Source organism: Myotis daubentonii, chromosome 18 (assembly GCF_963259705.1).
Source record: "Myotis daubentonii chromosome 18, mMyoDau2.1, whole genome shotgun sequence".
NCBI classification, from domain to species: Eukaryota; Metazoa; Chordata; class Mammalia; order Chiroptera; family Vespertilionidae; genus Myotis; species Myotis daubentonii.
This window is the reverse complement of record NC_081857.1, coordinates 31,172,695-31,196,957: the sequence shown is the minus strand read 5'-3', so window position 1 is coordinate 31,196,957 and position 24,263 is coordinate 31,172,695. Positions and strand designations below refer to the sequence as shown.

General features: G+C 45.6%; 3 protein-coding genes across 3 annotated transcripts; 1 reads left to right on the top strand and 2 right to left on the bottom strand.

Moving 5' to 3' along the window:
* Nucleotides 1-459: 459 nt before the first annotated feature.
* Nucleotides 460-4,271, bottom strand: SCNM1 (sodium channel modifier 1). The gene is made up of 7 exons (XM_059674950.1): nt 4,047-4,271; nt 3,687-3,757; nt 3,362-3,450; nt 2,644-2,741; nt 2,441-2,529; nt 751-945; nt 460-620 (listed from the first exon to the last, which is right to left on the bottom strand). Exons 1-7 carry the CDS (start codon nt 4,095-4,097, stop codon nt 521-523), a joined length of 693 nt encoding a protein of 230 aa, XP_059530933.1. The 5' UTR covers nt 4,098-4,271; the 3' UTR covers nt 460-520.
* A 21-nt stretch (nt 4,272-4,292) lies between these two features.
* On the top strand, nt 4,293-14,725 carry LYSMD1 (LysM domain containing 1). Its single transcript, XM_059674951.1, has 3 exons — nt 4,293-5,158; nt 12,798-13,162; nt 13,570-14,725. Exons 1-3 carry the CDS (start codon nt 4,979-4,981, stop codon nt 13,706-13,708), a joined length of 684 nt encoding a protein of 227 aa, XP_059530934.1. The 5' UTR covers nt 4,293-4,978; the 3' UTR covers nt 13,709-14,725.
* A 121-nt stretch (nt 14,726-14,846) lies between these two features.
* TNFAIP8L2 (TNF alpha induced protein 8 like 2) lies at nt 14,847-17,755 on the bottom strand. Its single transcript, XM_059674952.1, has 2 exons — nt 17,679-17,755; nt 14,847-15,761 (listed from the first exon to the last, which is right to left on the bottom strand). Exon 2 carries the CDS (start codon nt 15,754-15,756, stop codon nt 15,202-15,204), a length of 555 nt encoding a protein of 184 aa, XP_059530935.1. The 5' UTR covers nt 15,757-15,761; nt 17,679-17,755; the 3' UTR covers nt 14,847-15,201.
* Between the last annotated feature and the right edge of the window lie 6,508 nt (nt 17,756-24,263).

The window sequence follows — 24,263 nt, the reverse complement described above, 5'->3', positions numbered from 1 at the left end:
GCCAGTTCATCTGGGGATTATTTATACTCTGGGGATCAACAGGCAGGGAGGCTAAGTTACTAGAAGAGGTGGGGGAGCTCCCTCCCTTGGTGTTCCCCATCAGCCTGCTAATGCCTTTAGACTCTTCTGCTTTCACAGGATACCCAGCCTCAGCCCTATTTCCCTAGCCAGACCCCCCCCCCCCCCGTTTCTACCCACAACCCTCATGTGATTTGAAGGAGGAAAGGATTTTGAGTGGAGGTAGTAAAGAAGGCAGACAACATGAAGGGCAAAGACCTCTTCTGACAGACTTATTAATAGGGCACCGGGCTGCGTGCAGCTGACGCTTGGCATGACTTTGGTAGAAGGTGGGGGAGGGGTTAGAAGTATGGGCAGCTGTGTACATTGCAGGGAAGGATTGGCTGGACTGAGAAGGAACACCTCTGAAATCCTGAAGTGGGACAAGGAACCAGACGTGAGGAAAGTCAGGCTCCCAGCGCCTGCTATAGTTTATTTGTGAATTAAATGGGGAAAGAGAGTATCAGTCTAAGGGGAGATCAGGAGGTTCCTCCTCATCAGAATCAAACTCAACATTCTCATCTTTTACCCATCGACCTCGTCCATCTGGAATCCATCCAGAGCTAGAAACAGCAGAGAAAATAGAATTGGTCAGGAAAGGTTTATTAAGTCAGTGGGATAGGAAAAACAATTCAGAAGGTTTGACAAGAGGAGGGTCATAGGAAAATGGGAAGAGTGATTCTGCATACTCACCTTCGAAGAGTGAGGTAATGATCCAGGGCTCGTCTTCTCGTGGGGCTCAGAGGTGCAGGGGATGAGACAGCTGCTGACTCCTTAGCCTGTGGGCCTGCCCCTGGCTCAGGGTCCCTACTGGTCTTCCCACTTTGGAGTTCAACCTCTGGGGGAGGCAGAGGGGAAGGCGAGACAGAGGGACGAGGAGCTTCTGGCCTGGGTAGAGAAGAATCAAAATCTGTCAAAGCAGTCAAGGAAAGGGCCATTTCTCCTGTGACTCCCAACCCCTTGAAGCAGTGTTTCCTAAACTGTGTTCATCAATGCTCAGTAGATAGAGCACTGGCCTGTGGCAAGGGTCCCGGGTTCCATTCCAGTCAAGGGCATGTACCTCAGTTACAGGCTCCATCCCTGGCCCTGGTCAGGGCACATGTGGGAGGCAACCAGTTGATGTGTCCTTCTTGCATTGATGTTTCTCTGTGTCTCTCCCTCTCCCTTCCACTCTTTCTAAAAATCAATGGAAAAATATCCTCTGGTAAGGATTGGAAAAAAAAAAGAAAAAGATATTAATGTGTCCTTCATAGAAAGACTTTTGCGCCCTGACCGGTTTGGCTCAGTGGATAGAGCGTCGGCCTGCGGACTGAAGGGTCCCAGGTTCGATTCCGGTCAAGGGCATGTACCTTGGTTGCAGGCTCATCTCCAATAGAGGATGTGCAGGAGGCAGCTGATCGACGTTTCTCTCTCATCGATGTTTCTCTCTATCCCTCTCCTTCTGCCTTTCTCTCTGTAAAAAAAATCAATAAAATATATTTTTTTAAAAAAAGACTTTTGCAATCAAATGAATTTAGGAAAGGCTAGATTAAAAATATTTAAGTTTTTTATCTTAACAGTTTGTAGAACCCTAAAATATACGAATGTTACAATTCTTCAAAAGTATCCTACTTTGGGATGGGAAGAGATCAACCAAAGAACTTGTATACATATATGCATAACCCATGGACACAGACAATAGGGTAGTGAAGGCCTGGGGCATGGGGTGGAGGTGGGCTAGAAGGGGTTAATGGGGTGGAAAAGGGGACATATGTAATATTTTCAACAATAAAGATTTAATTTTTTTGCCGAAACCGGTTTGGCTCAGTGGATAGAGCGTTGGCTTGCGGACTGAAAGGTCCTGGGTTCGATTCCGGTCAAGGGCATGTACCTGGGTTGCAGGCACATCCCCAGTAGGAGGTGTACAGGAGGCAGCTGATCGATGTTTCTAACTCTCTATCTCTCTCCCTCTCTGTAAAAAATCAATAAAATATATTTTTTTAAAAAAATAGATTTAATTTTTTAAAAAAGTATCCTACTTTGTAATTCGACAAAGTGTGATTTCCCAAACTTTTTTGTAAATTACAAAATTCTTTTTCCTGAAATACCAGTTAACATCTCCTGAACGCTAGTGTTCCTGAGAGTACAATTTGGAAAACAATCACTTAAGAACCATCTATGGGGGTTTGAGGGGTGGTGGGCTGTGGTGGTGCGGGGAGGGTGACTGAGCACAAAAGAAAAAAAGAGAACTCACTGACATGGACAACAGTGTGGTGATAACAGGGGGAGGAGGGTAGGTGGAGGTGGAAGAGGGTATATGGGGATAAATGGTGATAAAAATATTTTAAAATGACCATCCATCTCCTTTTATCCCTCCCTATCCGACTTTCCCGCCCCCACAGACCTGTGCTTTCGGCGACAGCAACTGTTATAGTGAGGAGCTCTGTGCAGAGCATTCTGGGTGATAAGTCGAGTCTGGGTTAACAGAGGAGCCTGGTATGGAGATGGAAAACAGAGTCAGAGCTTCTTTCTAGAAGCCAAAGCCCTTCATGCCTAAGGTATGCAGTATGGTGCTCCCTGGAACACACACTTGCATCTCTTGATTACCTCTCCTTTGGTCTCTTCCTTCTCCAATTCATTCTGCTGTTTTGGATTCTGTTCTGTTCCTTTTCCTGACTGCTTCTTGCCATAGAAAAGCTGCAGGCCTGAGGAGAAAAGCAAGAAAATTAAAAGCAAAGCACCTTGACCGGTCTGCACACATTTTATTATTTTATTACTCTTTTTAAAAAATATATTTTATTGATTTTTTACAGGGAGGAAGGGAGAGAGATAGAGAGTTAGAAACATCGATGAGAGAGAAACATCGATCAGCTGCCTCCTGCACATCTCCTACTGGAGATGTGCTCACAACCAAGGTACCTGCCCTTGACCGGAATCGAACCTGGGACCCTTCAGTCCGCAGGCCGACGCTCTATCCACTGAGCCAAACTGGTTTCGGCAACTTTTAAATACACACACACACACACACATAGATATACATGTATTTTAATCTTCACTAGAGGATCTGATCTTCCTTTAGAAAAGAGAGAGGGGTGGGGGGAGAGAGAGCGGAAAAAAACAAAACAAAACAAAAACATTGGTGTGAGAGAGAAACACGTATCAGTTGCCTCACAAACTCACACTGGGATCAAACCTGAAACCTACTAGGTATGACGGGGAATGGAACCCAGAACCTTTTGGTATACGGGGGACACTCCAACCAACAGAGCCACCCGGCCAGGGCTTCAGGGTTTAGTCTCTATCCCCTGTCTTCCGACACACTTACTGGATAGATGTTTCTTGCCTGCACGGTGGGCAGTCAGCATGGCCAGGGTGTCCAGTACAGGTCGGTGGGGACATATGGCACAAGCAAAGCTGGAGAGGAGAGAGAAGATAGAGTCCTTGGGGAGTGGGTCTCTGCCGGCGGTCCCACCCTGTCCTAAGCAGGCCTTTCCCAAACCCAATCCCAACCATCCTAATCTCCACCACCCACACCCCTGCCCCCCTCCCCACCAAAAACCCTACATACTCCCGCTCTCCTCAGTAACAAAAGTGTATTGAGCCTCTACTCGCAGAACCCTCAGGCTTGATCTACTCTCGCCCTCCCTCACCGTCCATCCCGTAGCATCAGCGCCTCGTCCTCTGGTATATAACTGGCCAGCAGGTCCCCAACTCTTCGCTTCTGCAAAGAGAAGGGAAAGAAGTCCGGAAAGATCAGCGGAGTAGGAGGAGGGGGGCGGGGCAGGGAGATGACAGGGACAGGGGCTCATACGGACTAAAGACTATGGAGAGAAGAGATCACAGAGCGAAGAAGGGGCCACAACCCAGGACTAGTAACCCAAGACTAGTCACCCTGACTCCCCGCCCCCCCAACCCTCAGCCCCCATCTGTTGCCAGAGCAACAAAACAAGTCCTCCGCGGCCTTCAGAGGGCAGCGGAAGCAGCTCTCCACGCTCCCCTCTCGCGCTTACTTTGAGCACATTGAGTTGACTCCAGTCGTCCCCCTCTCTCTTGAAAGACATCACAACGGTGAGTTCCAGAAATAATAAATTCTATTGCACAGATTTCGCTCCTCCTTTCAGGCCACCGTAGCAAGAGTGGGGCGTCTCCTTTCCGGCTGGTCTCTTCCCGTTTGGCCTCCTTACTTCCGGGGACGGCTTCCCGGCATGCACTGCGCGATCCCGAAAGCCCGCCTCCAGCCCACCGAGGGGGACTGCATTTCCTATGGTCCCCTGCGACCCCGCAGACGCGGAGCCTTTCGGGAAATGAAGTCTTTTTTCAAAGAACTTGCCTTCCGGCTGGTTCCGGGCCCTTGCATCTTGTCATATTCGAGGCATTTGGAGAGATAGATGTGGAGCCCGAATTTGAGGGGGGGACTCATCTGATGCGGCCTTTGGGGATCTCTGAGTGGAAAGTGTACTTCAGACTCTACCAATCATCACGCGCTTTGTCGGCGGCGACAGCCCACCTGGGGGGCCTGATTTGTTCCCCACCTTAGCGGACCGACCTAGAGACTGGGCGCAGCCGGGGTATAGGGGGTCCCCGGAGAACGGGCTGCCAGACCTGGAGGCAAACTGAACCGAACAGTGAGGAAAGTGTCTAGGGTTCAAAGGTCAAGGGTCAGCGTCGCGAGTTGTAGAGGGTCGAAAGTCGGAGGGATGTCTAAGGAGAGACTCAGGGACTGAATACTCAGAGTGCAGATTCGTGGGAAAGGCGCCGGGAGGGAGGAGGATAAGCGAGAGTGGAGTGGGGTGCGTAGTCAGGGAGACGGGAGACTCGGCAGAGAAGACGGAAAGGGAACGGGATCTCCTGGTCACCCGCTCCCAGTCCCCGGGCCTGTCACTCTCGGTCACTTAGCCGGGCGCCCCGCAGTTGCAACCCCAGCTGCCGGCAGGGTGAGGAGATGGCGTCTCCCTCTCGACAGGACCCCCTCGGGGGGTCAGGGCTGCTTCAGGGGAGCCGGGCTCGTTCTTACGGAAGCCTGGTGCAGTCCGCCTGCTCCCCGGTGCGGGAGAGACGCCTGGAGCATCAGCTGGCGCCCGGAGACACGCTGGCTGGACTGGCGCTCAGATACGGGGTGACGGTGAGTCTTCCAGGGCTGGGACTGGACAACCGGCTGCAAGAGATTTACTCCCCAGGGCGATGGAGTGGCCCTTCTAGGCTATGTCCTCTGAGGTTTTCCTGATTGTGCTGTGTTGTCTGACCCACTTTCATGTTTTGTTTGTTTTCCCATTTGCACCGTCTGGTTGGCACAAATCCTGCCCCACTGCCTTAGTGGCGAGGAGCCTTTTATTCTGCAGCGACGCTGCGAGGGGCTGTACATGCATTAGCCCGTTGGTCCTCCATCCCTGTGAGCCCACAGTTGTTGTCCCCTTTCTACAGATGAAGAAACCGAGGCCGAGATTGGTGCACCAATTTGACTAAAGTCAAATAACAAATCAGCAATAGAGTGGAAATTCAAACGTCTGTCTGCTGACAAAAGTCTGCACGGATGGCCACATAGAAGCTGCTTAATTGAGAGTGATTAAACATTTACAGCAAATCCTGGAGAGCGGGGTTTTAGCTCTAAGTTCCTAAAGTGCCAATCTCTGCTTGTTCTTTTTCCTCCTCAAGGCTCTATCTTCTTCTCTCCAAGGTACTCCCCGCACCAAGCATTTCAGGTCATGCATAGGGAATATGTGCTAGGTGTCAAAATACACTGCACCAAAGTGGATGAGGGTTTGGTTTTTTCCCCATACCCTGTTGAATTTAGTCAACATTGTTATGCCCGGTAGGCTTAAAGCACTCTGGTAGCCATTCTGGGAGGTACAAACATAAACAAAATGTATGGTCGTTGTCCTCATATAATTTACAGTCTAGTGAGAAATGATAGTAGGTGAGAATGTGGTGAGCTTGTAGAGGTATTAACAAAGGATGGAAAATTAAAAAAATAGTTTTATCTGGAAGGGAGTAGCACATCAGTGCAGATTTCAAGGGAGCCATCATGAAAGGCCTTGAAAGACTTACAGATTCCTTCCTCTATGCTTCTCTTTACAAACCCACGCAGTCCAATTGTTTATACCTTTCACATCTTTTTCTTTCCAATAGCCTATATTCTCCTTTAAGAATGATTTTCCTTCAAAAAAATCATTTGTTTGTTTGTTTTAGAGAGAGAGAGGAAGGGAGAGAGAAATAGAAACATCAGTTTTGTTGTTCCACTTATTTATGCATTCATCGGTTGATTCTTTTATGTGCCCTGACTGGGGTTGAACCCACGACTTTGATGTATCGAGATGATGCTCTAATCAACTGAGCTACCCAGCCAGAGCCTTCTTTCAGTTTTATATCTCTATCTGGCATAGTCCCCAACACATAAAGCTTAATAGATTGGTTTTTGTTTGTTTGTTTGATGTTTTTATTGATTTTAGAGAGAGAGGAAGGGAGAAGGAAAGAGAGAGAGAAATACCGATGAGAGAGAAACATCAATTGGCTTTAGACCATGATGTCTACTTGAAATGCCCACTTTCCTGAACTCCCAGTCTCCATATGTGGAAATCTGAGCCATACTTTCATTATTAAAAGACCATCTGCCTGGCTGGTGTGGCTCAGTGGTTGAGCATTGACCCACGTACCAAGAGGTGGCTGGTTTGATTCCTGAGCAGGGCACATGCCCCGGTTGTGGGCTCTATCCCCGGTAGGGGGTGTGCAGGAGGCAGCCAATTGATGTTTCTCTCTCATCTGTATTTCTCTCTCTTTTTTGCTCTCCCTTCCTTTCTCTCTAAAATCAATAAAAACATCAAACAAACAAACAAAAACCAATCTATTAAGCTTTATGTGTTGGGGACTATGCCAGATAGAGATATAAAACTGAAAGAAGACCCTGGCTGGGTAGCTCAGTGGATTAGAGCATCATCTCGATACATCAGAGTCGTGGGTTCAACGACTTTGTTTAGACTCCAAAGGAAGTTGATATGAAAGTACTGAGCAGCCCCTCTCTACCATCAAAGACTCAAAAGCTGTGCAGAGAGGTGAACCGTGCTACTAGTGTTATAAACAATTATGTATTTATTGAGATTTTCTTACAGGCCTGTACCTTTTTGAGTACAGAAAAGCCCCTTAGTCTACTGAAGAAGTCTAGGTTCTGGCCTCATTCTGCTTACTAGCTGAGTGACTGCATAAGTCACTTCCTCTGTCTGGGTCCTCAGTTTCCTCACCATTTGTAAAATGAGGAAGATGTGTTAAAAAATGATAATCAACTAAGTTGTTACCTATGTATCATGTAAAAAACTCGTAGTATGTGCCAAGCTTTGAAAGTTATCTTGTATGATTGTCATAAGACTTAATGAGGTAGATAGGTGTAACTATTTCCATTTAAAGACAAGGAAACTGAGGCTCAGGGAGATAACTTGCCATAGATTACACAGCTAGTCTAATTAGTAGAGCTAGAATTAGGACCGGGGTCATCTCACTCTAAAATCCTCACTTTGTACTGCTCTGTTAAACTAACTAGATTCTAATGGCCTTTCTAGCTTGAAAAGACCGGCTTGATGGCTTAGGACTCCTCTGGGCTTTGGCCTTGGTTGCATCCTTTTTTTTTTTTTTTTTAAATATATTTGTATTGATTTCAGAAAGGAAGGGAGAGAGAGAGATAGAAACACCAATGATGAGAGGGAATCTTCTATCGACTGCCACCTGCACACCCCACACTGGGAAATCGAGCCCAAAACCTGGGCTTGTGCCCTGACCGGGAATTGAACCATGACCTCCTGGTTCATAGGTCGATGCTCAACCACTGCGCCATGTCAGCTGGGCGGTCACATCCTTTTTTAAGAATGGCTCATGGCTCAGTGATTGCGCATCAACCTATGAACCAGCAGGTCACAGTTCAGGGCACATGCCTGGGTTGTGGGCTCGATCCCCAGTGTGGGTTGTGCAGGAGACAGCCTATCAATGATTCTTTCCCCTCATTGATGTTTCTATCTCTTTCTCCCTCTTTCTTCCTCTCTGAAATCAATAAAAAAGATATATATACTTTTTTAATAAAATAAAAAATAATGGAGCCCTAGCTGGTTTGGCTCAGTGGAGAGAGCGTCAGCCTGCAGACTAAAGGGTCCCAGGTTCAATTCCGGCCAAAGGCACATGCCTGGTATAAGAGCTTGATCCCCTCCAGTGGGGGACATGAAAGAGGCAGCCAATCAATGATTCTCTCTCATCATTGATGTTTCTATTTTTCTAAGTCTCTCCCTTCCTCTCTGAAATCAATAAAACTACATAGATATTTAAAAAATAAAAAAATAATGGAATATGTTACCTGACCCAGAGGAGCCATAAGCCATCATGTGCCCAGACCGGGAATCGAATCTTGATCTCCTGGGTCATAGGTCGATGCTCAACCACTGAGCCACACCAGTTGGGCTGATGCTATTAATTTTTATTTTTCCTAGCTAGTATCATAGGTCCCTTCTAGCTCTAAGATATTATATTACTGTAAATTTTCTGTGGCTTTTGTTATTTCCTAGAAGTACCATATAAGAGGACATATTCCATTCTTTTGTGTTTGTTTTTTTAAAATATATTTATTGATTATCATGCCCAGGTTGCAGGCTTGATACCCAGTAGGGGGCATGCAGAAGGCAGCTGATAAACGAATCTCTCTCATCATTGATATTTCTATCTCTCCCTCTCCCTTCCTCTCTGAAATAAATAAAAATATTTTTTAATTAATGCCATCAAAACACTTGGCAAAGTAAAAGTACAGAGCTGAAAGCCAATGTTAACTTTTTTATTTTTATTTTTAATTTTTTTAAAAAATATATTTTATTGATTTTTTACAGAGAGGAAGGGAGAGAGACAGAGAGTCAGAAACATCGATGAGAGAGAATCATCAATCAGCCGCCTCCTGCACATCTCCTACTGGGGATATGCCCGCAACCCAGGCACATGCCCTTGACCGGAATCGAACCTGGGACCTTTCAGTCCGCAGGCCGACGCTCTATCCACTGAGCCAAACCGGTTTCGGCAATTTTAACTTTTTTAATTGTTTAGATTAATCTGGTTTTTTTTTTTTTAATATATTTTATTGATTTTTTACAGAGAGGAAGTTAGAAACATCGATGAGAGAGAAACACAGATCAGCTGCCTCCTGCACACCCCCCACTGGGGATGTGCCCGCAACCAAGGTACATGCCCCTGACTGGAATCGAACCTGGGATCCTTCAGTCCGCAGGCCAACGCTCCATCCACCAAGCCAACCCGGCTAGGGCAATCTGGTTTTATTTTTAAATACATCATAGCATAAGATTTTTTAGTCAAGTTTTTTTTTTTTTTTTAAATATATTTTATTGATTTTTTTACAGAGAGGAAGAGAGAGAGACAGAGAGTTAGAAACATCGATCAGCTGCCTCCTGCACATCCCCCACTGGGGAAGTGCCCGCAACCCAGGTACATGCCCTTGACCGGAATCGAACCCGGGACCCCTCAGTCCGCAGGCCGATGCTCTATCCACTGAGCCAAACCGGTTTCGGCAAGTTTTTATAATAATAGTTTTCCCCCAGGGTGGAAACAGCATAGATATCTGACAGACATAAAAAATATGATTTCCTAAACTGATGCCAGTATGGGATGAATTTTTAGTACAACTGGCTGCCTGGCCTCTGATAATAAAATACTGACATACTGTATCTGTGATTTCTCTATTTTATGATCTAGTTTAACCATAAAGCATTAATGAGCCTCTGCTGTGTGCCAAGTTTGTGATGTTGAGGAGCACCTTAGAGATACAGAGACAGCAAGTCACCATTCCTACCTTTAAAGGACTCACAGAGTTTGAGCAAATATGCAAAGAGGCGAATAACAATATAATAGGGCAGGCATTATTACAACCATACTTACAGTATGGGAGCCCTGAGGAAGGTAACGCAAAGGAAGTCAGAGTTGATAAGTAGACATTTTTCAGGCAGAGAAGGGGATAGTGGAGAATCCTTGCAGGCAGATAAAGACACAAAAGTGTAAAAGATCATGATATACTAAAGGCCCAATGCACGAAATTCGTGCACGAAATTTGTGCAGGGGGCTCGGCCCTTGCAGCCACGCCCACTGGTCATTCCGGAAGGTTGTCCGGAAGGTCATTCTGCCTTCTGATCTAATTAGCATATTAGCTCTTCATTATATAGGATTCAAAGAAAAATGAGAAGTTCAGGATGGCAAAATATATAGGTGGCAGAAGAGAGATGAAGCTAGACATTATGGGAGCTAGATTGAGGATGCCCTTGAATGCTAATTTGTATTTTAACTGAGCCATTGATGAGTGAGAGGGAGTTTATAAGTAGGGTAATGAGTTGATCAGATTAATTTTTTTGAGAAAGATAGATGTGCCCTGGCTTATGTGGCTCAGTTGATTGGAGTGCCGTCCTGTGCACCAGAAGGTCTCTGGTTTGATTCCCAGTCAGGGCACATACCTAGGTTTCGGGCCTGATCACATTGATATTTCTGTCTCTCTTTCCCTTCCTCCCTCTCTTAAAAAGAAGCAGAAGAATAAAGATAGATGTCAGCAAGGTGAAGGATGAGTAGAAAGATCAATTAAACTTTCAGTACTCAGATGAGAAGTATTAAGGGTTGTTCTAAAGCAGCGGTTCTCAACCTGTGGGTCGCGACCCTTTTGGCGGTCGAACGACCCTTTCACAGGGGTCACCTAAGACCATCCTGCATATCAGATATTTACATTATGATTCATAACAGTAGCAACATTACAGTTATGAAGTAGCAACAACATGAGGAACTGTATTTAAAGGGCCAGAAGGTTGAGAACCACTGTCTGAAGTGATGGCAGAAGAATGAAGATTAAACCAGATATGAGAGGCCACGTGGGTATGGGTGATGAAAGAAAAGTATGAGTTAAGAGTGACATTGATATTTCTACCTGGGGAGGCAGGTAGATGGATGGTGATGCCAGTCACCATGTTCAGTGATGAATAAGTAGGTACTAAGTAAATATTTGGTCAGTGAAATTAATATTGTAGTGTGGAGTATTCCCAGAAGGAGTAAAAGGGCCCTAGCTCTGTCGTTAACTTGCTAGATAATCTTAGGCAAGTAACCTAATCTCCCTGAGCCTCAGTTCCTTCATCTTTAATAGAAGTTCTCAAAGTGAGATCCAGGGACCCCTATGGGTCCCTGAAACCCTTCAGGGATCCACAAGGTCAAAACTGTTTTCATAGTAATAATGAGATTTTACTGGCCTTTTTCATTCTCATTCTCATGATCGTACTGTTTTCAAGAGGTTACATCACATGTGAATCAGGGGAATTTCATCTTATTGTAATCAGCTAGGAACAGTATATACAACTAGCTGAAACTGTTGAGATACAGTTTTAATTAAATTAAAAAACTGAATTTTTTAAAAAAAGAGGCTACATCATGTGATATTTAAAGAGATTGAATGTAGAGACAGATACGAGAATCCTGTTGTATTAAGTCAGATATTAAGGTGATTTGCAAAAATGTAAAACAGTGCCTCTCCTTGCTACATTTTTGTTGCTTTGGAAAATATAGTTATTTTTCTTAAAATATTTATGTAACATGTAATGGGTTTATTATTTTTAAATAAATACATGTTCTTAAACTTTTGCAGTTTTTCTTTTTAGAGAATGGAAGGGAAGAGAGAGACAAAGAGAAACACTGATATGAAAGAAACACATAAATTGGTTGCCTCACATATGCCCCCAACCAGGGCCAGGAGCCTGCAACCGAGGTACGTGCCCTTGACTGGAATTGAACCTGGGACCCTTCAGTCCACATGCTGATGCTCTATACCAGCGGTTCTCAACCTGTGGGTCGCGACCCCTTTGGCAGTTGAACAACCCTTTCACAGGGGTCGCCTAAGACCATCCTGCATATCAGATATTTACATTACGATTCATCACAGTAGCAACATTACAGTTATGAAGTAGCAACGAAAATAATTTTATGGTTGGGTCACAACATGAGGAACTGTATTTAAAGGGCCAGAAGGTTGAGAACTACTGCTCTATACACTGAGCCAAACCAGCTAGGGCATAAACTTTTTCAGTTTTAATTTATAATACCTTAAATATTGATAGCTATCATCCACATAAAGAAAAGCTTTTTTCCTCATAAGTTTTTTAAAATCCTCACCCAAGGATATATTTATTGAGGGAGAGAGAGAAACACTAATGGACTACATCCGGTACGCGCCCCAATCTGGGGTTGAACGCGCAACCTAGGTATGTTCCCTGATCTGGAATTGAACCCACAACGTTTTGGTGAACAGGATGATGTTCCAACCAACAGAGCCACTCAGGCAGGGCTTTCCTCAATAATTTTTAAAAATGTAAAAGGATCCTATGACCAAAAGACATGAAAACCACTGATCAATAAGTCCCTTGTACTTTAGTTTGATTGTTATAGGGTCTCTTGATAAGAGATAAGACTCTGTACAATCCCTTTTTAAAAAATGTATGTAATCCTTTCCCAAGAATATGTTTTTCATTGATTTTAGAGAGAGAGGAAGGGAGAGGAGGAGAAATGAGGAGAGAAACATTGGTGTGAGAGAAACATCGATGGGCTGCCTACTGTATGTGCCCCGACTGGGGATTGAACCTGTGACCCTCCAACCAACTGAGCCACACCTGCCACGGCTACACAATCACTGTTAAAGGCATTAAATGCTATACAAATATAACGTATCTTTATTACTGTCATTAATTGTGGTGACTATTTTTTTTAAGATGGAACAGATTAAACGTGCAAACCGCCTTTATACTAATGACTCCATCTTCCTGAAGAAAACCCTCTACATCCCCATCCTGACAGAGCCCAGAGACCTGTTCAATGGTTTGGATTCTGAGGAAGAGAAAGATGGGGAGGAAGAGATGCAGCCAAGTAAGGCTGAAGTTTGGCCACACTCAGCTGAGCAGAAGACACAGCAGACAGGCTCAGGACGTGCCAATGGCGAAGTCCTTTCCACACCTGGCCAGGAACCCCCCACTCCCAGCCATGACCTCTCTGCCTCTGATTTCCTTAAGAAGCTTGACTCACAGATCAGCCTGTCAAAGAAGGCTGCTGCCCAGAAGCTGAGAAAAGGGGAAAGTGGGTGAGTCTTAATGGTTCCTTTTAAGCCCCTTCACAGACTTCTCTGTTCTTCTAGGCTTACCTTACCAGATCCACAAGTAAGTAAGAACAGTGTCTGCAGAAGCAAGGGGAATCCTTTCCTCCAGTGGCCCCAGGGCAGTGAGCAGAGCCAGTGGCTGCTGGAATGGGTAGAGGCAGTGGGGAAGGGTTTTGTGTTCTCCCTGGAGTAAAATCGTTGACTGTTCTTACTGCTCTGATGATCCATGAGGAAGCAGTAGGACTAGGATTTATCCAGAAGACATTGAGACTCCATCGAGACCAGCTTGGATGTATTAGGAAAGGAGGCAGCTTCCCACGTGCCTCATCATTGGCCTATTCTCAGGCTCTTCCCTTGACCTGTCACTCTGTCTCCCCTTTCCTCATTTGCAGGGTACCTGGGGAGGAGTCAGGTCTTCACCGCAGCTCCCCTCGGATGCAGCAACGAGCAGTCCTAGGTCCCGTGCCACTGACCCGGACCTCTCGAATCCAGACACTTCGAGACCAGGAGGATGAAATCTTCAAACTCTGATGTCTCCAGAACTGATTGAGAGAAGCAAGATGGTGAAGGAGCAACTTGAGGGGGAGAGGAGCCTGAGGTGAGGCTCAAGAACATGGCTTCCCAGCCCACCTGCCTCCCTCCTGCCCAGCCTCATGTCTCATCAAGAGCTCCTTGGCCTGAGGCAGTTTTATTGGCAAGAGTAGGGGGTGGGGAATAGACCCCTTCTCAGTTCTGGGGTTGAATCTAGAGTTGTCCTTTAGATTCAAAGGTTCTTTTTACATCCCTGCTGCCTTCCCATCCCTTTCACCATTCCTTGGCCTTAGAACGGGAGGCAGGTGACTTCCTCAGGCCCTAACTTCTTCCCCATCTCCAACTATGTTACCTAATTTATTTGGTGCTATATTGAAGTAATATTTATTTGCTGTATTTTGTTCTTTCCCACTCTTAGCTGAAAAATGGGATTTTTATAGCCATGGTGTAAGGGAAACCCAGGAACAGTGAGCCAGTAACTGCTGGCTGCCCACCTTTTTAGCCAACCATGTTATTGAGGGTGGGGCAATCAGCGATCTAACCCTCAAACTAAAGAATTTGGGTTTAGTCTTGACTAACCAATTCACTACAACTCTTTCACAACTCTTTCTCTGAGGAAAAAAACCAGTGATGTAGGTACCCGAACTATTCAATTCACCTTCTAACCTGCGCCTCTGTTCAGCCTGTGTGGCTAAGGGATGGAAGAAGAATTGCCTTGGAGTTCGAAGAGGAGAACAGTTGTGGGAGTGTAACAAACAGTTCCTATCTGTTATACTCCCTCCCCATCAGAGCCTGTTGCTGTATGCCTTGCTCCTCACTGAATATTTATTTGCAATTTGTAGCACTGATCTGCGGTACAGTTTTTAAGCAGAAGTAGGCAAGGGAACCCCAATGATACTGAAATACGCCTGAGTCTCCTGTGTGCAAAGGCGAGTGGTGAGATAAGTGGTGTTATAGACCATCATGATGATCATCAGATATAAGAAACTGGAGAGATTAAACACTGAGCCCTGTGCATGTTTTAGTAGTTTTATTTCCCCTGTGAGACTCTCCCCTGCCCTAGTCCCTCTTCCTGTTCTCTGGGACAGAGCCCCTGGTGTCTGTCCTGGCTCTGCCTAGAACCACAGTTTTAGGATGTCTCAAAGCAACCCCTTCCCCCCTCTGTCTTTAGTGTCCCCAGAGGGGTTCACAGGGGAAGGGGCTTCCCTGTTTCAAACATCCCTTATGGAGGAAATAAGAGATCCAAATTTCACTTCCTCTTTTCATGCAGCTTTGTTTCTTGCCCAGGGGCTGGTGTGGGAGAGAGGCCTCATTGCTTGTTCCCCACCAGCCATTTGGGGTAGGGGGATTGGAGTCAAAAGCATTCTTGGGGAAGACTGGAGCCGGAGGACTGAAAAGCGTTAGTGCAGATGAGCAGAGTTAGAGAGCCCATTCATTGTCTGTTGCGTTCTCAGCCAGCCCTTTAGTCACGATCACGGCCTGATGTGCTGAGTTCAGAGCTTTCCCTCATCCAGCAACTTCCTGAGCCCATCACAGATCTTGCCAAGGTGCTGAGTGAAGTCAGGCCCGTAGAGGGCCGTGAGCAGGCCTGGGTCAGAGAAGTGGTCGAACACGTGGCGGATGCGGCCGTGTGACTTGGGCGTGAGGTGGTGCTGCACCAGCGCCAGCAGTATGTCCCGGCACTCGGTCAGCAGGCTGGCCAGCACCTCGGCCTCGAAAGTGAAGTCCACCTCGCCAAAGCTGAGCGCCGTCATGGCGCCCTGCCGCAGTTTTTGGCGAAAGCTGGCAGCCAGGGCCAGCTCACTGGGGCTAAAGCAGCCACTGCGGTGCAGCACGGCCACCTTGACAGCCACCTTGATGAGGTCCTTGATGACCCGCTGGGCCTGGGACCGGCTTTGCGTGTACTCTTTGGACACACGGTAGAGCTCATCTAGCACCTCGCTGCTTGTCTCGTCGATGAAGAGATGAGCCACAGACCGACCGGCCATCTTACTCAGTAGCTTCTTCTCCGCTTGCAGTGCCAGACTCTTTGAGCTGAAGGACTCCATGGCTCCTGGAGGAGGAGGTGGGGGTGGGGGTATGCGGTCAGTCAGAAGAAAGGCCACAGGCTTCCTAAGAAAGAGAGAAATAGCTTTTCCCCTTTCTGTCTCTTACTCGGTTTCTATCTCATCAGCATCTTTGCTTGTCATATTTTCCCCCTGGGCCCCTCAGTCCCCGATGCCTTGTTCCTATTTTTTCCCTTTACTGCTGTAAGAAATCTTCGTTTTTAAATATATTTTTATTGACTTCAGAGAGGAAGGGAGAGGGGGAGAAATAGAAACATCAATGATGAGAAAGAATCATGGATAGGCTACTCCCTGCACACCCCACACTGGAGATCGAGTCCACAGCCCGCACATGTGCCCTTGACTGGAATCAAACCCGGGACCCTTCGGTCCGCAGGCTAATACCCTACCTACTGAGCCAAACCAGCCAGGGCTGTAAGAAATCTTGATCTCTAAGGCAGCCTAGAAGAGCAGAATAGCTTTGGCTGGAGGAATGAGGGCACACACACACACACACACACACACACACACACAGGAGGCTAGCCCACCTCAAGTTTTAAGGGGAAGCAGGCTATTTCTGCTACAGTGGAGAAGATAAGGCTTATCTGACAAAGAATTCTCCCAGCTACCATTTAGGACACTGACCATGTGCCATTTATCTGTGAGGTGTAGGTATTTCTATCCTTGTTTTATAGCTGAGCAAACGGAGGCTTCATTAAATCATTTACCCAAGATCAAACACTACTGTTTTTCTGACTCCAAAAGCCCATGTCAACCAGTGTGATATGCTGCCCTTAAATAAGTGAGAAATATGGGGCCCCAGGAGTCTTGATAAAAATAATAACTAACATTTATTGAGACCCTACTATGTGCCAAGTGCTTTATGTGAATTATCTCAGTCTTCCCAACCCTTTGTAAGATAGACATCCCTATTTTACAATGAGAAAACCGAAGCCGAGTGAAATTAAGCAACTTGGCCAAAGTCACTAGCAAACGATAAAAAGGGGCTTCAAACCAAATAATCCACAGAAACTTCCTTCCCTGGAAGGCTGTCCAGGCTGCGGAAGCACACGGAGGAAGCATGAGAAGCAAGCACCCCAGGGGGGCAGGCAGGACTAGAGGTCTAGCCTTCTGCTGGACCGGAACTGGGACCCTCCTGGTGACCCATCAGCTGCAAATGTCCAGGGTGCTCGCCCCGCGGTCTTTGCCTGGGGTTGTTCTGGTTGTTTTGCTTCTTACTTCCCCCTCCCCTGTTCTGCAGGATGTGGCTGTGACCGCAGTGAGGAGCAGCCTCACCCTCTCCCCCAAACCAATATGGGAGTCTGAAGAGTCAGGCAAGATGGGTACCTGGGGGGTGGGGGGGGTTCTCCCCCAACCGAGCCAGTCCAAGGGGAACCTGGAACCTCGCTTTGTTCCTGCCTTTGTTGGGGGCTTTCTGAACCATGTTCCACAGCCGGGAGAGGAGATTGCTCCATTTGGGCCTTCCTTCCTCCTTGGCCTTCCTGTTACCCAGCCCTCAGTTGCCCCCGTTGCCATCTCACATTTGGTCCACTGTCCTCTCCCTCTCTCCCTGTTTCTAGTCTCACTTTTTCTCTTGCCTGGGACCTGCCCTATGATCCTCCGGCCAGGCTCTTCCTCTGGCCCTTACATTTATCTCCATGTCTCCCAAGATTGCCTTGCACCCCTCAGTACTCTGTCAGACACACACACCTCCACCCCCAGGCCTCAGCCCTGCCCCAACCCATCCCAAACCATGTCTGTCTTGCCCCAGGTAAAACTGAGCTGGATCCCTCCACTGGAGACCCTAGAATGCTATCGGGTTAGTCTCACAATCTGGAAAGATCAGGCTGACAGAGCCAGGACTCTTCTGTCACCTTCACCCCTAAAGCCTACCAGTCCCTTGCCAGTCATTGCCAGTCCCTCACCTGCTGTGCACTGGGTGTCAGTCTTGCCTTGGATGTTCCGGAAGAGCTGACTGAATGGAGAAGCTCCAAAGTGAGAGGCCCTTTGGCCTGGCCCCACCCCTCAAGCCCCGCCTACCTACTCTCAGCTCAACCTCCGGTTCTTCATACAGTCACCAAGAAAGTTTATGGCCCAAGAACCTCCTAGAAGTATGACATAGGTCAAAAGGAATAGCACTCTGTAGGAAATAGTCTTGATCCTTATTTGTTTTTTTTTCTAATATATTTTCATTGATTTCAGAGAATAAGGGAGAGGGAGAGAGAGATGGAAACATCAATGATGAGAGAGAATAATAGATTGGCTACCTTCTGCATACCCCACACTGAGGATCAAACCCACAACTCGAGCATGTGCCCTTGATCAGAATCAAATCTGGGACCCTTCAGTCTGCAAGCCGACGCTCTATCCACTGAGCCAAACTGGCTAGTCTTGATTCTTTGAGGTGATAAGGAGGGATTACATAAGCCCTGTTCTCAAATGGTCTGCTTGTTTCTTTGCTTGCTGCCCAATTCCTTGAAATCTTGTAAAGTACAAATGGCTGGGGGGTGCAGTCAATGGAGAATGTTCTGAAGATTGAACTTAAACTGGAGGTTCCAGAGGCAAGACAGAGACCAGCAGACTTGAGTGTGTTCCTGGAGTCTCCAGGGACAGGTAGGACCGTGGAGCAATATTATCACGAGCATATGCTTCCAGCGCCTGGCTGAGTTAGGGTGGCACGGACTGTCCCTCCCTTAATACTTGAGAGAGGGAGGTGCTAGGGCCAGGGCTGCCAAACCAGATCTGACCAGCAGGTGTCAGCACAGGATTGAACCGCTGGAAGAAACAAGCCTACCATGTACTTTGTAGCTGCTAAAGAAATTTTAAAATTGAAGGGCCCTGCCAGCATTGCTCAGTGGTTGAGCGTTGACCCATGAAGCAGGAGGTCACGGTTTGATTCCAGGCCAGAGCATAGGCCTGGGTTGCAGGCTTGATCCCCAGTGTGGGGCGTGCAGGAGGCACCCAATCAATGATTCTTTCCCATCATTGATGTTTTTATCTCTCTCCCTCTCCCTCTCTAAAATCAATTAAAAAAAAATTTTTTTTTAAAGGAAGGAAAGTCAGAGTTCCTAAATGAGGCAAAACTATTTACCATCAAAAACCATGCAGCCCGCCCTAACCGGTTTGGCTCAGTGGACAGAGTGTTGGCCTGTGGACTGAAGGGTCCCAGGTTTGATTCCAATCATGGGCATATACCTTGGTTGTGGGCACATCCCCAGTGGGGAGTGTGCAGGAAGCAGCTGATCAATGTTTCTCTTTCATCGATGTTTCTAGCTCTCTATCCTGCTCCCTTCCTCGCTGTAAAAATAAATATAAATAAATAAATAAATAGATAGATAGATAGATAAAAATCATACAGCTCTAGCCATGTAGCTCAGTTGGTTAGAGCGTTGTCCCAATATGCCAAGGTTGCATACAGATCACATACAGAAAGCAATCAATGAATGCATAAATAAGTGGAATAAGAAATCTCTCTTCCTTTCTCTCAAATCAATAAGAAATTATGAGAGCAGAGAGAAATTTAGGGTATTTTTTATAGGGCGAAGGAAGCAGATTTTGAAGGATGGGTACTATTTAATAGGAAGTGCTTCCCAGATGATGGGGGTAAGTATAAGTCATACAGCGAATACAGTAAAGATAATATGAGGCATACTCAGGAAACGGTGATTCTGTATGTCTGGAGCATAGGTTCTGAGAGAGAAGTAAAGAAAGAAAAAGACCAGATTATGGAAGGTCTTAAAGCACTTGCTCAAGACTTCAGACTTTCCCCATAGGCAGTAGAGAGGCATTACAGGTTTTCAATCAGGAAAGTGAAATCATTAACTCAGTGGGATTGGGTGAGAGGCTTCAATAAACTTTTAGCTGAGAAAGGGGTATGCTGGAAAAGAAGTTCAATGGTATAGCTTGCTTAAGCACAGGATGAATGCTAATGAGAGACCTTGGGATTTGGTGATTTTCCCAGAAAGGGGTTCATGCAGAAGGGGAAGGATCGGAAAGTTAGCTGGTTGTGAAAAGTTAAAGGATAAATTGAATTCAGAAGTCGAGACAGTCAGCATACTGACTCCCAAAACATTGGTCTTCCTCCTTGGAGACAGTGGCTGGGGGCTTGACTTCTTTTTTACTCCCGCCTCTCTGAGCCCAGGGTCCAGAGCTAAGGGTCCTTGATACAGTGTGGATGGGGAGTGTTAACTCCTTTAAGGAGTGTGGTGGTAAAGGGATGAAGAGAAATGGAAAGGTAGCTTAAGGGGATGGAAGCTGGACTGAGAGAGGAACTATTTTTAGCTGAGAGTTGAGGACCTTTATAGGTGGAGAGGAGGGAGCAGTAGAGAGGGAGGCTTAGAAAAATGCAAAGGAGAGGGAATGCATATGGAGCAAGGTGTGGGGGCAGATGGAAGAGAATGGACTAAGAGTTCAGAGGAGGGAAGTGAGAGGAGAGAACGGGAACTAGTGTGTATTGATTGAACTTTGCTAGATGTTAATATAAATATCTCATTTAATCCTCCAATACCTATATGAGTTAAATGTCAAGATATCCTTCTTGCTAATAAAAAAGACTGAGGCTTAAAGAGGTTAAATAACCTGTCTCCAAATTAGAGGGCTAATAAATGGCAGACTGAGGACTTTGTATGACTCTCAAGCCTATGCTTTTTCTGATAATTGCTTTACAAGGTTATGAGGTAATAACTTCAACCTCATAATGAATGTGGTAGCATTCTACTCTGATTGCTCTATCAATTCACTGACCACACCACACTCTGGGGACAAGAGTAGATGGCACTACTCAAATCATAGGAATAGTAAAAGTCCTTTTTATTATTTTTTATTTTTTTAAAAATATACTTTTATTGATTTCAGAGAGGAAGAGAGAGAGATAGAAACATCAGTGATGAGAGGGAATCATTGATTGTCTGCCTTCTGCACACTGGACTGAGCCCACAACCCAGGCATGTGCCCTTGACTGGAATTGAACCTGGGACCTTTCGGTCTGCAGGCCGACACTCTATCCACTGAGCCAAACCAGCGAGGGCTAAAAGTCCTTTTTAATTAAAAGAAATGTATGATCTGCCCAGCTGGTGTGGCTCCGTGGTTGAGCACTGACCCATGAACCAGGAGATCCCTGGTTCAATTCCTGGTCAGGGCACGTGACTGGGTTGTGGGTTTGATCCCCAGTTCAAGGCATGCAGGAGGCAGCCAATTGATGTGTCTTTCTCATATGAATGTTTCTCTCTCTGTGTCCCTCCCTCTCCCTTCCACTCTCACTAAGAATCAATGGAAAAATATCTTGAAGTGAGGATTAACAATAACAACAACAACAAAAAACCGAACCACACACACACATATACACCCAAGACCAGACATAACAACAGTCACATGAAATAATGTTCATTTACCTCACTCATGAGGAAGTCTTTATTTTCTCTTAATCTATACCCATTTCTAGTAATCATCTCTGAACCCACAGCATATAATGAATAGCAAATTAAGAGAGTAAAGAGAAGCTTTCAAAAGCAACACTGATAACAATCAACATTAACATAGCAAGGGAAGACTAAGAAAACAAGGAAGGCAGACAATTGAAAATTGTAGCATTTGGCCATGTGGAGGAGGATCGAACAGTATTAAGTACATTAAGAAGCCTCTTGGAATTTACTCCAGCCCTAGTGGGTTTGGCTTAGTGGACAGAGTGTTGGCCTGCAGATCGAAGGATCCCAGGTTTGATTCCAGTCAAGGGCCAATGCCCGGGTTGTGGGCTCCATCCCCAGTGAGGGGTGCGCAGGAAACAGCTGATGAATGATTCTCTCCCATCATTGATGTTTCTATCTCTCTCTCCCTCTCCCTTCCTCTCTGAAATCAATAAGAATATATGTTTTTTAAAAAGAGTCAGTTGTTTGAAATAACTAGTTGTAGGGCTTGGGAGGCAGTGATTTTCCAAGCTTGGAGAGTCTGAATTTATTAAAGGTGTCAATCTGTGGGACTGTGTGGTTTTCTCCAGAAGACTCCAGGGTGTTGGGACAGCGTCATTTGGACTTTGAAATACTAGTAACTCTCCTTTGAAAAAACTCTCAGATTCATCCATTTCATCCCAATGGCAACATCTTTGTCTGACTGTCTCTCTCCCCTCATCCTTGAACTTTCCTATCTTCTTGCTAGAAGGTCTCCTTGTCTTCTTGCTACAATAAAGCATTTTGACAAGAAACAAACACCCTTATTCAAGAACTTAAAATGACATCTTGTTCCTATCAAATTATTTTAACCTACTCACCTCGGCATACCAAGCCTTCCATAATTTGTCTCCCTCTTCCCTTTTCCTCTACTTCTAAGTAGTATCTTACATATCGGTCAGACAGGACCTTTTGCTACCCATGCTTCAGGCTCCATGCTCACCAAATAAAAGCTTTTGCTTAAGTTATGTTCCTCTTTGGGACATTTTTTATTTTCTTTCACACCAAGCCAACTCCCACCAAGGTTTTACCAAGATGTATCCACCATCTTTCTCTGTAGTCATCACAAAAAAAATTTATTATCTTTTCTTTCATTTAGGAATTATGTTCAATGTAACTTTTGGTGTTTTTTTTAAGACTTGGTATTGCTTTTTAATCATTTAGTACATGTAAGTCTTTTTAAAAAATATATTGTTATTGATTTCAGAGAGGAAAGAAGAGGGAGAGAGAGATATATAAATATCAGTAATGAGAGAGAATCATTGATTGGCTCCCTCCTGCTCACTCCACACCAGGGATTGAGCCCATAACCCGTAACCTGGGGTGCCCTGACTGGGTATCGAACCGTGACCTTCTGGTTCATAGGTTGACGCTCAACCACTGAACCATGCCAGCCGGGCTAACTGTAAGTTTTGTTTGTGTTTTTGTTGTTGTTCTTGTTAATCCTCACTGGAGGATATTTTTTTCCCATCGCTTTTTTGGAGAGAGAATGGAAGGGAGAAAGGGGGGGAGAGAGAGAGAGAGAGAAAGAGAGAGGAACATCCATGTGAGAGAGAGACATTGATTGGTTGCCTGCTACATGTGCCCTGACCAGGGGTGGGAATCGAACCTGCAACCCAGGTACATGCCCTTGACCGGGAATCAAACCTGAGAATGACACTTTAACTACTGACCACCGCTGACCAGGGTGGTAAGTCTTGTTTTAATTCAAATAGATCAGCGGTTCTCAACCTGTGGGTCGCGACCCCTTTGGCGGTCGAACGACCCTTTCACAGGGGTCGCCTAAGACCATCCTGCATATCAGATATTTACATTACGATTCATAACAGTAGCAACATTACAGTTATGAAGTAGCAACGAAAATATTTTATGGTTGGGTCACAACATGAGGAACTGTATTTAAAGGGCCAGAAGGTTGAGAACCACTGAAATAGATGGTCATTTTCTTAAAGACCAGGACCATATCCCAAGATGAATTGTACCTGAAATAAGTACTTCATACTTATTGGATTGAATTGAAATTTTAGTTGGGCTGTAAAACTTTAAATGAGTTACACCTTGATCCCCATCATTAATCTATTCAATGAGCACATATTTGAGTACTTAAGCCCTGTGTTGGGATCTGGGGAGATTTCAACCTCTACATTTTTTTTCAAAAATATATTTTATTGATTTTTTACAGAGAGGAAGGGAGATGGATAGGATATAGAGAGTTAGAAACATTAATCAGCTGCCTCCTGCACACCCCCTACTGGGGATGTGCCCACAACCAAGGCACATGCCCTTGACCAAAATCAAACCTGGGACCCTTCAATCCGCAGGCCGATGCTCTATCCACTGAGCCAAACCGGTTAGGGATCAACCTCTATATTTTGAGGTGTCTTTCTCCAAAAACCTCTTTCCAGGCTTTAAAACAGCCCCCCTGGCCACTGAATTGCCTTAGACCCAAGACCCTTAGCAGTTAACCTTGTATATGTATTGTTCCATTATTTCTGATTCTGTTTATCTCACTGGTTTACCTGGCCTTCCATCCGTGTCTCTGTTTCTGTGTTGTGTGTATGTATGTGTGTGAGTGTGTTTATATCTCTTGCTTCTTTGTGGTGGGGTTCAGCCCAGTTAGTGATGCTTTGCATCCTGATCTTAGTCCAGTAAAGACTGGCTAGATGTAGCAAACTCGTCTCTCCTTTCCTCAGTCCAGGGAAGAGGATGTGGGGGCATGGAGGAAAGAGGTGCTCATTCAGATAAAACTACCCAGGAATGCCAATGTCTCCCAGGCCACCCACTATCCTGGGAATTTTGAGAACGTTTGTCTTGTGTCCCAGCCCCCACGCAGGGGAGAATCTTAGTAGGCAATACCAAGGTGGGAGCCAATCAGTGCTGTCTGAAGTAGCCTATTCTTCCTTCCCACTGACAGTCCCAGAATCAAAGGGTCGTTTGTTTGTTTACTTATTTAATTTTAAACAGAGAGAGAAACATCAATTTGTTGCTCCACTTATTTATGCATTCATTGGTTGATTATTTTTTAAATAATATTTTTAATTGATTTTAAAGAGGAAGGGGGAGAGAGCG

Coding starts and splice junctions, on each gene's coding strand:
- SCNM1 (XM_059674950.1), bottom strand. CDS start 4,097: ATGTCTTTCAAGAGAGAGGGGGACGACTGGAGTCAACTCAATGTGCTC. Junction 3,758..4,046: donor GTCAACTCAATGTGCTCAAA/GTAAGCGCGAGA, acceptor TTCTCTTTGCAG/AAGCGAAGAGTTGGGGACCT. Junction 2,742..3,361: donor AGGCAAGAAACATCTATCCA/GTAAGTGTGTCG, acceptor TTTTCTCCTCAG/GCCTGCAGCTTTTCTATGGC.
- LYSMD1 (XM_059674951.1), top strand. CDS start 4,979: ATGGCGTCTCCCTCTCGACAGGACCCCCTCGGGGGGTCAGGGCTGCTT. Junction 5,159..12,797: donor CGCTCAGATACGGGGTGACG/GTGAGTCTTCCA, acceptor ATTTTTTTTAAG/ATGGAACAGATTAAACGTGC. Junction 13,163..13,569: donor CTGAGAAAAGGGGAAAGTGG/GTGAGTCTTAAT, acceptor CCTCATTTGCAG/GGTACCTGGGGAGGAGTCAG.
- TNFAIP8L2 (XM_059674952.1), bottom strand. CDS start 15,756: ATGGAGTCCTTCAGCTCAAAGAGTCTGGCACTGCAAGCGGAGAAGAAG.